Source organism: Miniopterus natalensis, chromosome 3 (genome assembly GCF_054644295.1).
Source record: "Miniopterus natalensis isolate mMinNat1 chromosome 3, mMinNat1.hap1, whole genome shotgun sequence".
Lineage (NCBI taxonomy): Eukaryota > Metazoa > Chordata > Mammalia > Chiroptera > Miniopteridae > Miniopterus > Miniopterus natalensis.
Genome location: NC_142083.1, coordinates 8,800,711 through 8,814,942, shown reverse-complemented (window position 1 = coordinate 8,814,942; position 14,232 = coordinate 8,800,711). Strand labels below are relative to the sequence as shown.

The window sequence follows — 14,232 nt, the reverse complement described above, 5'->3', positions numbered from 1 at the left end:
TATGTATAGCTGTTTCAGACACATGTTCCACGATGCTACATTTATAAGAACTTAGGAATAAATCCACACTGTTTCGATGTTTTATAATCCCTTCCTCCTTTGTAGACCTTATGAAGCCCTGGTTAGTGGCGCCGTTGGCTGGAGTGTGGACCCATACACCAAAAGGTTTTGGGTTCACTTCCAAGTCAGGGCATACACCTAGGCTGCGGATTCAATCCCCAGTCGATCCGCATATAGAAGGCAACCGATCAGTGTTTCTCTCACATTGATGTTTCTTTCTCCCTTCCTCTCTCTCTAAACATCAATTAAAACATATCCTCAGGTGATAATTAAAAAAAAAAAAAAAAAAAAAAGAGACCTTATGAATATATAACAAATGTATTTAATAAAACAAACTTTCAGTTAAGAATAAGAATTTCTTGCCCAGCTGGTGTGGCTCAGTGGACTGAACATCATCCCAGGCACCAAGAGGTCACTCGTCGATTCTTAGTAAGAGCACACGCCGGGTTGCGGCCTCAATCCCCAGGAAAGGATGTGCAGGAGGCAGCCGATAGATGTTTCTGTCACATGAATGTTTCTATCTCTGTCTCCCCCTCTCCATTCCTCTCTCTCAAATCAATAAAAATACATTAAAAAAAACACACATAATTTCTCAAGAAAATGTTAAGTCAACGATCTGTTATGAGTTTTCTACTTACCGTCTTCTGAGAATGTGAACTGCAGCAATGAAGGAACAAGAAAAGAAAGTGAGCTCTTGGAGTGGTTGATTTTCCTACATCTTTGGCTAAACCAACCTGCTTCTGCCTTAAAAGAAAAAAATTGAGAGAAGACTTGTAAATGTAGATACCTTTGTCATAGCAACTACTGTATACCCACGTTTACAAAAATCCTCAAATCTTAGTAAAATACCAATAATTGTAAATGAAGACATACTACTCAAAAGTACTGAGTTTAGTCCTTTAATTAAATATAGAATATGTAAGTAGCTATAATTAAATTATTGCCCTCAGTGAAATCAGCTATGTCTAGTCCAGAAACCTTAGTGCTACGCTAGTGAACTCACATTTTAACTCTCTTAAAAATATTTGAAAGTATAAGGAACATAATAAGCAGAGTTTATAAGTGCCCAAAGTACATAGGATTGAGGTACTTATACCATCTTATCCCACTTCTGCTAAAAGGAAATTTAATAAGAGCAGCCACCACCATCATAATCTACAGTCTACTTCTCAGTGACTGAGTTTTGCCATACAAAACCATTTCCTGGTAATGAACAAAACCAAGAAAAACTGGGCAAGAAAGAGGTACAATGTAATATAAAAAACACAGCTGACCTGGGTTCTAATCCTAGTTCTGCCACTAATTAGACTGAGAATATTATTTCATCAATTTCCTAAGGTTTACCTTATCCAAAAGGCAACAATACAGTAGGGAAAAGATAAACAGAGAAAAGGAAACTAAAAGGCATTTCAGAGCAGAGGAAACATAAATAACCAATACATGAAAAGATTATCAACTCAGTTATAAAAAAATAATTTCCTTCCATCAGATTGGCCAAAATTAGTAAGTTGGACAATACCAGTGTTCGTGAGAATGGGTGTGCATGGAATACATTCATGTCTGCCAAGAGTCTAAAATTTTTATAGGGCAATATGAAAACGTTAAATACAATTTTAAATGCATGTACATTAGAATTCTAAGACTCTACACACACAAAAATCTCAAGTGCACAGGGAGGCCTACAAAAGAACACCTACTATAGCTTTACTTGATAAAAGAAAAACTGAAACCCTAGACATCCATCAAGGAAGAAATTGTTAAGAAAGCCATGTACAGGGTGGAGCAAAAGTAGGTTTACAGTTATGAGTGCTCGAAACAGAGTTTATTGTTGTATTATTATTTATTAAGTATTGTATTATTTTCAAAATGAACAACTGTAAACCTACTTTTGCAGCACCCTGTATATACATTTCACCGACAACTATCCAGCAATCACCAAACATAACATATATCTATCAGATACTGACAAGAAAAGACTTTCAAGATAGAGTTAAGTGAAAAGCCAATTATGTAACAAAACAATAATTCAAGCAAAAACATATACACACACATAAATACACTGTGCATTTGTATATGTGTATATATAAATAAGTATGTATAAATATTTATATATTTAGATACTTGTCAATGCATGTATCATGTTCTAAACAGATATATTCAAAACTGATAAGGGCTTTTACCTTTGGAAAGAGGCCTGGGTTTTGTAGGCATGGTGTAGTCACGCAAGACTGTGGCTTTAACTGTATGTCTGAATACTTTCTATAAGAATATATTAGTGTCCTTATATAATAACAAATTAAAAACAAAATCCACCCTTACTTCATCAAAAGGGAGAAAAAAATGTTTATAAATGGACTTACCTGGTATGCTACTTCATATAAACAGCCATCCTTTCCAGCCAAGAAAATTCTGCCCTTATCGGTAGAAGTTACTGTTAAAAGGTAAGTGTTATCAGTGGGAAGAGAATACAAAGGATCTGGAAGCAACTGCATTCCACCACACATACTGTCGTTAAGAACTCCAGAACCTGTTTTTTAAAGAAAGAATACAGAAGTCAGTCTATCAGATTTTTAAAAGTTTGAAACAATCACTGTATCACCTTTAGAAATATTTTTACCGTATTCTTACTGATATTAGCAAAAGCTTCTATAGCATACATTTTAAAATTACTATAAAAAGTCTGATATAACTCAAGTGAAACAAAACCTATTGTGTGTGTGTATATGTATATATAAAATACATGCAGTTATAATAATATAACACATAGCATTGTAACCTATCAATAAAAAATAACCCAAATGTTTAAATTTTCAAAAAAAGCCTAAGAATGTGGCAGTAATAATAAATAATTAGAGTCACTGATTCAACATTATTTCACCCAAAGCAATGAAAAAGAAACCACTGAAAGTGCTTGTAATAAATTAATCGAGGACCTCCTACTTGAAGGTAGAGAGTAATATATTATATTTCAGTGTTCCATGTTAAAATGGCCATGCAGTGAATCAGAAACAAAGAAATTGAAGGCACTATTGAAAATCTCACTAGCATAGACTATGCTTCTTCTACTACCCTCCCTTCATATTGTACATTTAAAATGTGCACATTAGTGTGGTAAATACATCTAAAATACTTTTTTGGTGGAGCTACTATCCTGAAAGATACCATATCTATAGGGAAATATGGTTTTTCTATGAGCAAATAGCCTGGAGAGTTAACTTAGTGAAAAATATTAGTTTTTAATGTTGTACATTAAATTCACCAACATTTTTATTTTAAAAACCATAATATGTGGGTTGTCATACCTGTTTGCAAATTAGCATAGCTGAGTCCAAGAATTACTATGTCCACAGGGGTTGCCAAAACCAGGAGGTGTCGTATATGAGGTTGAAAGATGCCTAAGATAAAGTAGACATAGGTTTGGGGTTATTATTCTAAAAAAAAAATCCAGTATTGAAGCATTTATAGAATAAGGTTTTACCATTACAATGAGCTTGATTAAATAGTATATGAAATGTCTGAACCCAATTTAGTTCATTTTGATGTTAAAATATTAGTACCTATGACCATTTTTTAAAAAAGTAAATAGCAAAAAAGAACTACCTTAGAAAAGAAACACTTCAGTATATCAGTGTTATAATATGAAATACTTTAGGTTTATTAATATATAAAGGCTTCTGCTGTTTGTATGCCCACAATTATAGCAGCACAATTCACAGTACCCAAAAGGTGGAAGCCACCCAAGTGTCCATCAACAGATAAACTGACAAACAAAATGTGGTATATACATACAGTGGAGTATCATTCAGTCTTATGACATACTACAACTATGAACCTTGAAGGCATCATGCTGAGCGAAATAAACCAGTGACAAAAAGACAAATACTATATAATCCCACTTAATATCAGGTACCTGGGGTAGCCAAACTCATAAAAACAAAAATGAGTTTATATGTCAATGAGTTTCCCAAAGGAGTATATGTATCAAAACCAGGTAATTTACAGTTTCACAGGGGACATTACCAAGTACAACATTTTTTGTTGTTAATGCATGCTAAGGTAGTGTTTAACTTGAAAAATGTGGTGTGGCGTGAGAAACTATGTATAATTATCACTGTCATTATGTTACGAAAGACCATCCCAAGAACATGGAGGAAGAAGTTCATACATGATTTGACTTTGGTGGAAGCTTTACTGGGTCAAACAGATGAGGTAACTTGTTTGACTCATAATCTATAATCACTATTATAAATACTGCCCCAAAGTAACATTTCCATAGTAATATGAACAGTGCATAAAACTGCATGTTTGTACTTATGTGAATTATAATTTCAAAATGGCCGTGACCTTAAGAAAGTTTTATTTAGGCCTTGCAAAAAAGTGAATTTTGTCTATTATTTCCTCCAGCATTCAAGGGATGCATATTAAATTTAAATCAACCAATTCTGCACGTCAGTAGCTCTGATAAAAGATCTGGCATCATGAGGTTAAAACTGTAAGTTAAACAATGCTTGTGACTTATCTAAGATTTATTCTGAATTCCAGGGCTAACAAGACTAAAAAAAAAATTTAAAAACGCAGAGACAAAAACAGTTTTTACACTAAGTGATGAAAAATGTATAATGAAAAAACTGCAGGTAAATCAAGAATAACAAAATGTAAGCAAGAGAAAATTCAAGAACTATAGTAATTTTAGAGGCAGACTCATTGATACCATCATAAAGTGAGTCAACTCTTAAGTATTCCTACTTACTTTATTTCTAATTAGAAGTAATTCAAATAAGACTTAAGTAGGAAATTCAACTTAAAATTTGTCATTTAGTCCTAAAGCATTTTAAGTCTGTGTGTACACAAACATAACTTAATCCTTATAGTTTTATGTCTTACCAGCTTTTGGTTTCACAAGCCCCACAGCAAGAATAGTCTCACTAAGTCCATCAAAATAGGCAAGGTCTCCTCTGTCAAAAGTTGAAGAAAAACATGTTATACATATAAAGAAAAAGTGTTATCTTATAATACTCTTTAAGACTATAGAAAATAATGAAAAAAAAAATGAGCACACAAGCTGTTTCAGTTCCAAGACCCAGGCACAGAGGCCTGCCTAAGGCTACACATAAACCAGGAAAACAGGAACGGAGTTCCCCATTCCAGACATTCCCCCCCAGGTTGCAAGTCTCTAACAGCCATCTACTGTGAGGACAGGGACAAGAGCGTAGAGAGGACCTTTTCAGAAAATCAGACTCACAGGGAAAGCCTATGGCTGAGGGTGAAACAGGAACACTGAGCAACCCAACCTGTGCCCTAAATGCAAGGTAATTTTAAAGAAATTTGAAACCTGTAGTCAACTGAGGGTAACCTCAGGAACAACAAAACCAAACTTAGCCCAACTCCGGACTTGGAAAAAGTCAACTCCCTGCACAATAAAGACCTACCTGCTAGGCTCTAGCTAAAGAAGGCACATGCTCATTTCCTTTAAAAAAGTTTTTTCAGTTAAGTTTACTGGGTAACAGTGGCTGATAACATTATACAAATTTCAGGTGTACACTTCTATAGCATGACATCTGTACACTCCACTGTGTGCTTACTGCGCAGTCTAGTCCCCTCCTGTCACATTTGGCCCCTTACCCTTTGTCCTTCCCCCCACCATTCTGTCATATCCGAGAGTTTGTTTTGTTTGTTTGTTGCTTTTTGTTTTATATCCCACATGAGTGAAATCATACGGTTCTTACACATGCCCATTTCTAAGGATAAATGCTATTCAGTATCCACTATCCTATACATAATATCTGGTTTTTAGTAAGAAAACATGAAACACAAAAAAGCAAGGGGGTAAAAAGCCCCACTGTCAAGAAACAAAGCAATCAATAGAATAAGACTCAGCTACAAGCCAAATGTCTGAAGTAGCAGACAGGAAATTTAAAATAAATATGATCAATATAGTATAGGCTTTAATAGAAAAAGTGGACAATATGCATAAACAGATAAGGAACTTCAGCAGAGAGATGAAAATTAAAAGAAATAAGCAAGTGAAAATGTTAGAAATAAATGCACAGCACAGAGAAAGAATGTCTTTTAAGAACTTTTCAGTAGACTTCACAAGAATCAGTGAGTCTAAAGTTAGGTCAACAGAAATTGTCCAAATTGAAACCAAAAAAGAAAAAATAAAGAGTGGAGAAATAAAACAAAAAACAGACCATCCAAAATCTGTTATATAACATCAAACAGTCTAACAAAAGTATAACTGAAATCTCAGAAGAGGGAGAGATTGGGGCAGAAGAAAGATTAGAAGATAATGGCTGAAAATGTTTCCAAAAATAATGCAAGACACAGAAGCAAATATCCAAGAACCTCAGAGAACACCAGGCAAGATAAATACCAAGATAAAAGTATGATCCAGAAAGAAGTGGCTATGCAAACAAAATCAGAAACACCGAAATGGACACTTATGTGGACCAGGCTTCCCATTTTCTCCTGCTGTGGCATCACACAGGCTCCTTTGATAACTGGCACAGCCACGTCCCCACACCCCCAGATTAATCCAGGGAAAGCTGAGGATCAGAGAACAATGAATTGAACAAGATTGTTTCTATCATCTAGATGGAGTTAGGATTCATAATAGAAAGCTAAAGAATAACTGAAACTGAGCCTAAGCTTTTTACAGAATTGAATTTGTGAACTAAAGATTTATAACCAGTACTTGTGCCTTGATTTTCTTTAAATAAGCACATTGTTCAAATAATTTTTCTTTAAATGAGGTCTAGTTTGAACACACAGTAAGGTTGGGCTGTTCATTCCATGCTGGCAAAGATTACATATATCTCATTCAATACTGTTCCCAGCACGAAACTGACTAATACATGATAAACTCAATATATTTGTTAAATGAATGTTAGATGTTAATGGAAATACAAAAACTTTCAACGAAGTGAAAACCCTTTTTAAAGAAATTATTCTTAACATTTATCTATTATGCAATTTATTTTGCATTTAGTTTTTGAAGTTTGGTTCTTTAGCATCAAAATGTGTATGTTACGGTAGAATAACAAACTGGGGCAAAGTTCAGGGTATACGGGGAACAATCATAATCAGACATCACTGCTATTTCGACTATACAACATTTGAACAATAAACATACCTATGAAACAATCTAATTTTTAAAAAAATCAGCAAACAAAAATGGTTTCATTTAAGCTATACATTCCCAGTGTCAATTTTGATTCAATGATACATTGTTTTGTGTGTGTGTGTGTATACATAACAAGCGCATTAATTACTCAGAAGCAAGAGTACCATCTTAACTATATGGGTCTTCCTATCCCACAACCACCTAAAGATAATATGAAATACTGGAAGTAAGCCTAAATTTACTTCCAAAATGCCAAGAGTGAGATCACTAGATCAATAAACATTAAGCAAAAAGGCCTTGGGCCTCCACTCAGACTCTATTACATACATTTTATTTACACAAGTAAAGCCGAGAATTATAAAACAGTTGTTTCTATAAATCAACAGTCTCCCATTCTGTAGAAATGTAAGGAAAACAGAAGTCTTTAAAAACGTCAACCATCTTTCAAAGAATTACTGATAGACGTTATTCACTGCAGAATAAAGAGCATGGGACCGAGACGCCTGCTACTCAGAGCAGTTCCTAGACTGACTGGCAGCATCACCCAGAGCTTGTTGCAAACACACTCTTGAACCTCACTCAGAACTGCTAACAAATTCCCTATTTTAACCCTACCCCCAGGTGACTGACACCCACACTGAGAAGCGCTGCCCCAGATGTCAGATGAAAGCAAGGTAAGTCAGGCAACGTCCAGTAAGAACAACAAAGACAGTAGGTACAATAAAGACAGTCTAAATTCCAATCGTGCTAAAGCATACCAGCCTTAAATACATACCCATCTTCATAGTTCCACATGAATATGTCACTGTCAATTGTAAGCCAAGCTCTGCTGATAGGAGGAAACACGCCCATCATGCAGTTACACTGCATATCTGAGGTGTGTGGATGTAAGGTAAAAAGATTTCAATCTCATCTATTTTCCCAGTGTGGAAAGTAGCAGGCGTCTTGTTTCCCAAGTAGCAGGTGTCTTGTTTCAAAAGACTTTGATATAAAATTTATGATTAAAAAATTATGACCAGTCCACTCTTTAATAGAATAAAATACCTTGATTTACAATGAGTTTAATGAAAGCCATAATGTATGACAGAAATACTTGTAATTTATCATTTCTAAATAATGCTGACCACTTGAAATATATTCTGGACAAATGTAATCTTGGTTTTTTTCCCTTTACTAACTTAAAAAAGGATATTGATTATGAATAATACCATTGAACTCTGATATTAAAAAAATGTTTTACTGAATCAGTTATAAATAGTGCAATTTAAAAATAGGCAAAGATTTATGTTATGTAATTAAAAGACAATGAAACAATTGTGAAAACAAAATGTAAGATGGATTGTATGTTTAATAACACTATTTTACAAAGTCTCAGAGAAACAGAAAAAATTTTAGGGAAATATCAGATTTTACTAGCTAGCTTTTCTATTTATTTTTTTATAAGCATTTTCCCTAATTTTCCATTTTCTCTCTTTTTCTCAATCATTGTACTGAAATATGAAACCCTTTTATTCTAAATAATATACTTTTAAAAGTCTCAGGTTAAATTTTAAGATATCACCTTGATGTCTTTATTATGAAACCTATAGATTGATATAAAAGCTTCCTAGCGAATAACTATAAATCTAGTGCTTTTATAGGGTATGCCATACTTTAGGAAAATCAGATAAAATCTTTCTTTTCAGAGGGTAAGAAAACTCCTCTAGCTACTCAATCTATGAAGATGCCATTAGTATTGCAGTTTCTAATATCTTTATATATATATTCTTATCATGATCCTTAGAAATAAAATCACACAGAAACTTCAATTCTAAGACACCATTAAGCATAAAACCACACCTAAAACTTTGTTTTTAAACATATTCTGAGCCACATCCCAGTTTTAAAATGTTAAAATATGGGGGAAAATAAAAGTGAAATCACGGGTCTTTGAGCTAATAAAGTATGGTAGTAAAAACTCTCCCATGTAGCACTTAACTGGAAAATAATACTTTGCAATAATTTCATTTAAAAATGCAGTTTCTTGTAAACAATTCCCTCTCCTCAGTGTCCCAAAAAAATGTGACTCAATTTTCAATATTCAATTTTATAAGAAATTTTTTAGGCACTTGGCAAACTACTACGCATGTACTTAAATGTATTTTGTATGTTTTTGTGTTTTTATTTTAAACCTGATTTCAGAGATAAGGGAGAGGGAGAGATAGAAACAACAATGATGAGAGACACTCATTGATCAGCTGCCTCCTGAACATCCCCACTGGGGATTGAGCCCGCAACCCGGGTATGTGCCCTGACTGTGAATCAAACTGTGATCTCCTGGTTCAAGGGTCGATGCTCAACCACGGAACCATGCTGGCCAGGCTTAAATGTATTTTAAATAAAACCCTTAAATGAACTTACATACAACACTCACAAAAACCAGGAATTATAATAGTGAGAATGCCAATTTAAAAAAATTTTTGAAGCGTTAAATACAAAGTAATAGGATACGTCCAAACTGTTCAACAAGTTCAGGTGGGAGAGGAACTCTTCGGATGGAACTGATCTCTGGAAGGTTGGGTACCGACAGCAAACCAGGTCCTTGTAGAGGATAATCCATATCTGACATGCCAGAAACAGTGGGATTATCTACAAAAAATAAAATAATGCATTTACTTAAAAGTAATAGTTTTGGGCATCAACTGTGTATACAGAAGCACTGCAAGTTACAACAAAATTGTGCCTCTGGTCATTCTAAAGGTATAGAAAGAATAAAGTAATTCTGACCTGACGCAAAGGAGACCTGAGAAATTCCAGTGTTAAGGTGGGAGCATAAACAAGGCTATCTTTCCCAGATACTCCATAAAAAAGAAAATGGTTAGTTCAACAATTTAGTTTTTTTCTATTATTTTACTAATTTGAAATGGGTTATATGTAAAACTGCTTTGTGATTCTTAGTTCAAACAATTGTGGACAAACAAAATATTGATTGGGGGGAAAAATAGCCATTTCCTTTCCCACTTAAACATTTATAGATTAAAACAATCCATGCCTTTTTCCATTAGGTTCCCCCCTAGAATCAACAAGATAAATACAAACCATATGACAGAAGCAATATTTTACTGAAACTGAGAAAACTACAGACTGCTCTACAAAGGTTTCTCACTTGGCAACCTTCCTCTTGCTCAGAGCCAGACACTAATAGCAGGAGGAGGCAAGGCTCTTCAGCCTGTATTTCCTAGTCCTGAAGAAGGACTAGGTGTTCTTTAGATCTGATGACCTATCTAGCTCACGGACCTCCTCAGGATCTCTAAAGTACAAAGATGTTGGGGAAAACTTACATGTGAGACAATTTTCAAATGTACTATAGAAATTTTTTAAAATATATACAACTAGAGAGAAAAATGCAATCAATCCCTACGTACTGATTACTCAGCTTCAACAATTACCAATAAGACGTCCAATCATGTTTCATTTATATCACTATCTGCTCCTTCCCTAATGAATCTTCTAAAACAAAATCCCAGACATTTAATCTTAAAACATATTTTAGCCTGGTCGGGCGTGGCTCAGCGGTTGAGCATCAACCTAGGATCCAGGAGATCGTGGTTCCCGGTCACTTTCTCATCATTGATGTTTCTCTCTCCCTCTCCTTTCCTCTCTCTGAAATCAATAAAGATATATTTAAAGAAAAACAAAACCCAACATATTTTAATAGGACACTGCATGTGTTGCACGGCAGTAAGGACACAAAGAATGGAATTAATAATTCTGGTGAAGATGTGAATGGTTAAGCCTTCACAAAGAAGGTGATATTTAAGGGAGTCTGGAAGAATCATTTGTCAAAGAGGAAAGAACATTCCAGAAATGATGACAAGTACATATAAAATAAAATCCTGAATAGGGGAATTCTTATGGAAAATAAACTCAGTATGGCTGGAACATGGGGGCTGAGAACAGAATGGAAGAGGGGGAAGAGATTAGGTTGAAGAGGCAGGTGTGTGTAAAGGTGCAAAGGGAGGGTTAGGGTCAGATATGATGAAAGACCAGAATGTATGCACTGTTTATATCTTGCTTTCAAACTCAAGGAGGTCAGAGTGAGAAATGCTGTTCAAGAGGAGAGCTGCTAATAGACCACTCAGTTCTTAGAGGGCAGGCCCACTGATTAGCTGTCAGGAACAAATACTGTCTTTGCTATGTTTCTGTCTCTTCTCTGAATACAAGTCTACTCAACAATTTTTATGAATCATCAGAGGTGTCTTTCAGGTTTACAATGCACAGATTATCCTGGATATTTTATCTTGGTTCTTGCTTACCAAAAATCTTGTCTCTATCTCACACGTCTCTGCTTTTCTCTAATTTCCATCTCACAAAGGAGACATTTTTTTTTTCCTAGCAACTTATGTAATTCCATATGACTCGAGGAGCCCTAATTTAAAAACCGTTACACAAAACATTTCCCAGCCACTTCTGTTGGCACACGCTCGGCCTGACTCTCCCTGTCCATCATCACTGCTGCTTTCCCTTCCTTTATCCCACTGCCAGTTCTCTCTGCCACCTCCCAGCACTTCATATGACACTAACTCTACACATAATGCAGCATATCTTTGAGAGACCGTGGTAAATGTCCAAATTAACGTCGTCTGCTCTTCCGTGTTACTCTTAATAGTAATACGAGTAATGGACTTGGATCGGGCGGTCCTCCTCATCCGGCCTTAGCGACAAACGCTAGGAGGCAGTGAGCAGCCCATCACGGTGGGGTCTTTGCCTCTTCCTGCGTTTGCTCTTCACTGCTACCCCCTCAAATATTTGCAGTGAAGAAGGTGAGGAAAAAAACTGAATATCGGCCCTTTATCGCTCTTCAAAATGTAGCAAACGGAGCCCTAAATTTCAAGATGTCTTCGCCGGTCCATCCTGGGGATGAAGGACCCACTTAGGGAGTCCGGCGAGAGTCCTTTCCACCGAGAAAGCAGAGTCACCAAAGGCACCGATCACTCACTTGGGGCGGACACCATGAGCAGCTCGGAAAGGTCGGGATACATGCGGTCCTCCTGCAACTGGCGGTCGATGAGCCGCCCCGCATTCTCCAGCGCCTCCTGCAGGGCTGCGGCCGACGCGGAGGCCGGCGTGGCCGAGCCCAGCATAGAAGACGGCATCTCGAAAAGCCAAGACACCAGCGTGCGGAAAAAGTCAAAAACCAAGGCGAACTGAGAGAAAACCCAACACCGGAGCGCGGTGCCGAGGCCTAAGGCGCGCGCGCCAAACGAGCGCCTCGGCGCCTGTGCATGACGCACTTCCGGTGCCTGCGCCCGCGAACTCCGAGGCTCCGTTTCCAAGGCGGGGGGAGGGGGCCGTTACGGGAGCTGGGCGTTAGGGGCGGGGCGAGGGAGAGGGAGGCGCTCTCGAAGCGCGGTCGGGGTTTAGGGGTGGGAAAGGGGGCGTGGGAGGAGAAGATGTGGGGGGAGTCGGAGGAGGAGATGTGGGGAAGGGGGAGTCGGAGGAGATGTGGGGAAGGGGGAGTCGGAGGAGGAGATGTGGGGAAGGGGGAGTCGGAGGAGGAGATGTGGGGAAGGGGGAGTCGGAGGAGGTGATGTGGGGAAAGGGGGAGTCGGAGGAGGTGGTGTGGGGGGAGTCGGAGGAGGTGATGTGGGGAAGGGGGAGTCGGAGGAGGTGGTGTGGGGGGAGTCGGAGGAGGAGATGTGGGGAAGGGGGAGTCGGAGGAGGAGATGTGGGGAAGGGGGAGTCGGAGGAGGAGATGTGGGGGGAGTCGGAGGAGGTGATGTGGGGAAGGGGGAGTCGGAGGAGGTGGTGTGGGGGGAGTCGGAGGAGGTGATGTGGGAAAAGGGGGGAAAGAGGGACGGGGTGAGGTCGGGAGTGGCGGGGAGGAGGAGGGGCGGGGACGGGGGAGCGGGAGCCGGCGGTGCGGCCGCGCAGGCCCCTGGCTTCCGGTGGGCTCTGCGCGCGCGGGGTCTCGGGGTCTCGAGCTTCGCAGGTGCCGTCGCAGCGGCGTGAGAGTCTGCGCGTCGATTTCTTTGGTGCCCCCAGCAACTTCTGAGCGTGGCCAGGAACGGGGCGCTGGTTGTCAAACAGTTTGCATCGGACCCAACATCACACTGCATTTCTGACGGGCAGGCTTTTCTGTTTGTGCCTCGCTGCCCGTTTGACTGTGCGGCCCGTTGCCGCGAAGGTGCCTGTGGTTAAGGGATCTCCCGCCGCGGGCAGGGGCTGCCGCCTCGCCTTGTCTCTCGCTCCTGAGAGGAAGCGGACGGTTTCTCGTTCATCGTTCCATTCCCAGCACATAGCAGAGGGAGCGGTTTCAAGGCCGCCCAGTCGGTCGCCCAGTCCTGCAGAGACTGGATTCTTAATTTGGGTCAGGCATTGTGCCCCCGGTGCTGGGGATGTCGAACTGCCTCAGCATCCTGTCCTCCAGGTGCTTCACGCAGGGACACACAGCAGAGCAGGGAGGTGCACCTCCGTCAGTTCTGTGCGGGGTTGTATATACTAACCGCACTGGCTGGAGGACATGAGCAAGCAGAGGCCGCGGGGCTTCATTCGATACTGAAGGCAGCCTGAGTGGTTCAATCAAAGCACTCTCCAAACAGTGCTCCTTATTTAATTCTTATCAGTCACTTAACAGCTGAGGTCTTTAAAGCCGGAGAGCCAGACCTGGCGAGCGGCTCAGGTGGCCGGAGCCTGGTCCCGTACCCCGAAAAAAAGGTGACGTGCACGTGCCTAGGTTGCGGGTTCGCGCCCTGGTGAGGGCGAGTGGGGGTGCCGGGGCAGCCTGTGGATGTTTCTCTCCTGCATGGATGCTTCTGTCTGTCTCTCTGTCTACCTCAACCCCTTCCTCTCTCTCTCTCTCAAAATCAATAAAAGCTTGTCTTTGGGTTAGGATCAAAGCACAGAGCCTAAGTAACTCAGCTACGATCACATTATCAGAATGAGGTTTTGGAACCAGACATTCTAGAACTCATTTCTCAGCACTGTGCTTTTCTGCCCCTCAAGTTTATGAATAAATTAACTTTGCTCTAAGATAATTAAAGTTGCCCTGGCACACTTAATTTTATTAT

The 14,232-nt window shown here is 39.2% G+C and overlaps 1 protein-coding gene across 1 annotated transcript in view; it reads right to left on the bottom strand.

Annotated features, from left to right (window-relative positions):
* Positions 1–12,402, bottom strand: part of NUP155 (nucleoporin 155) — a 50,939-nt gene extending 38,537 nt beyond the window's left edge. Inside the window, exons 1-7 of the mRNA XM_016223972.2 lie at positions 12,162–12,402; positions 9,674–9,811; positions 7,959–8,055; positions 4,945–5,015; positions 3,363–3,455; positions 2,421–2,587; positions 699–804 (exon numbers count right to left, since the gene is read on the bottom strand). Coding sequence (XP_016079458.1) covers positions 699–804; positions 2,421–2,587; positions 3,363–3,455; positions 4,945–5,015; positions 7,959–8,055; positions 9,674–9,811; positions 12,162–12,318 — 829 coding nt within the window. The 5' untranslated portion in view covers positions 12,319–12,402. The remainder of the gene's footprint in view (positions 1–698; positions 805–2,420; positions 2,588–3,362; positions 3,456–4,944; positions 5,016–7,958; positions 8,056–9,673; positions 9,812–12,161) is intronic.
* Between the last annotated feature and the right edge of the window lie 1,830 nt (positions 12,403–14,232).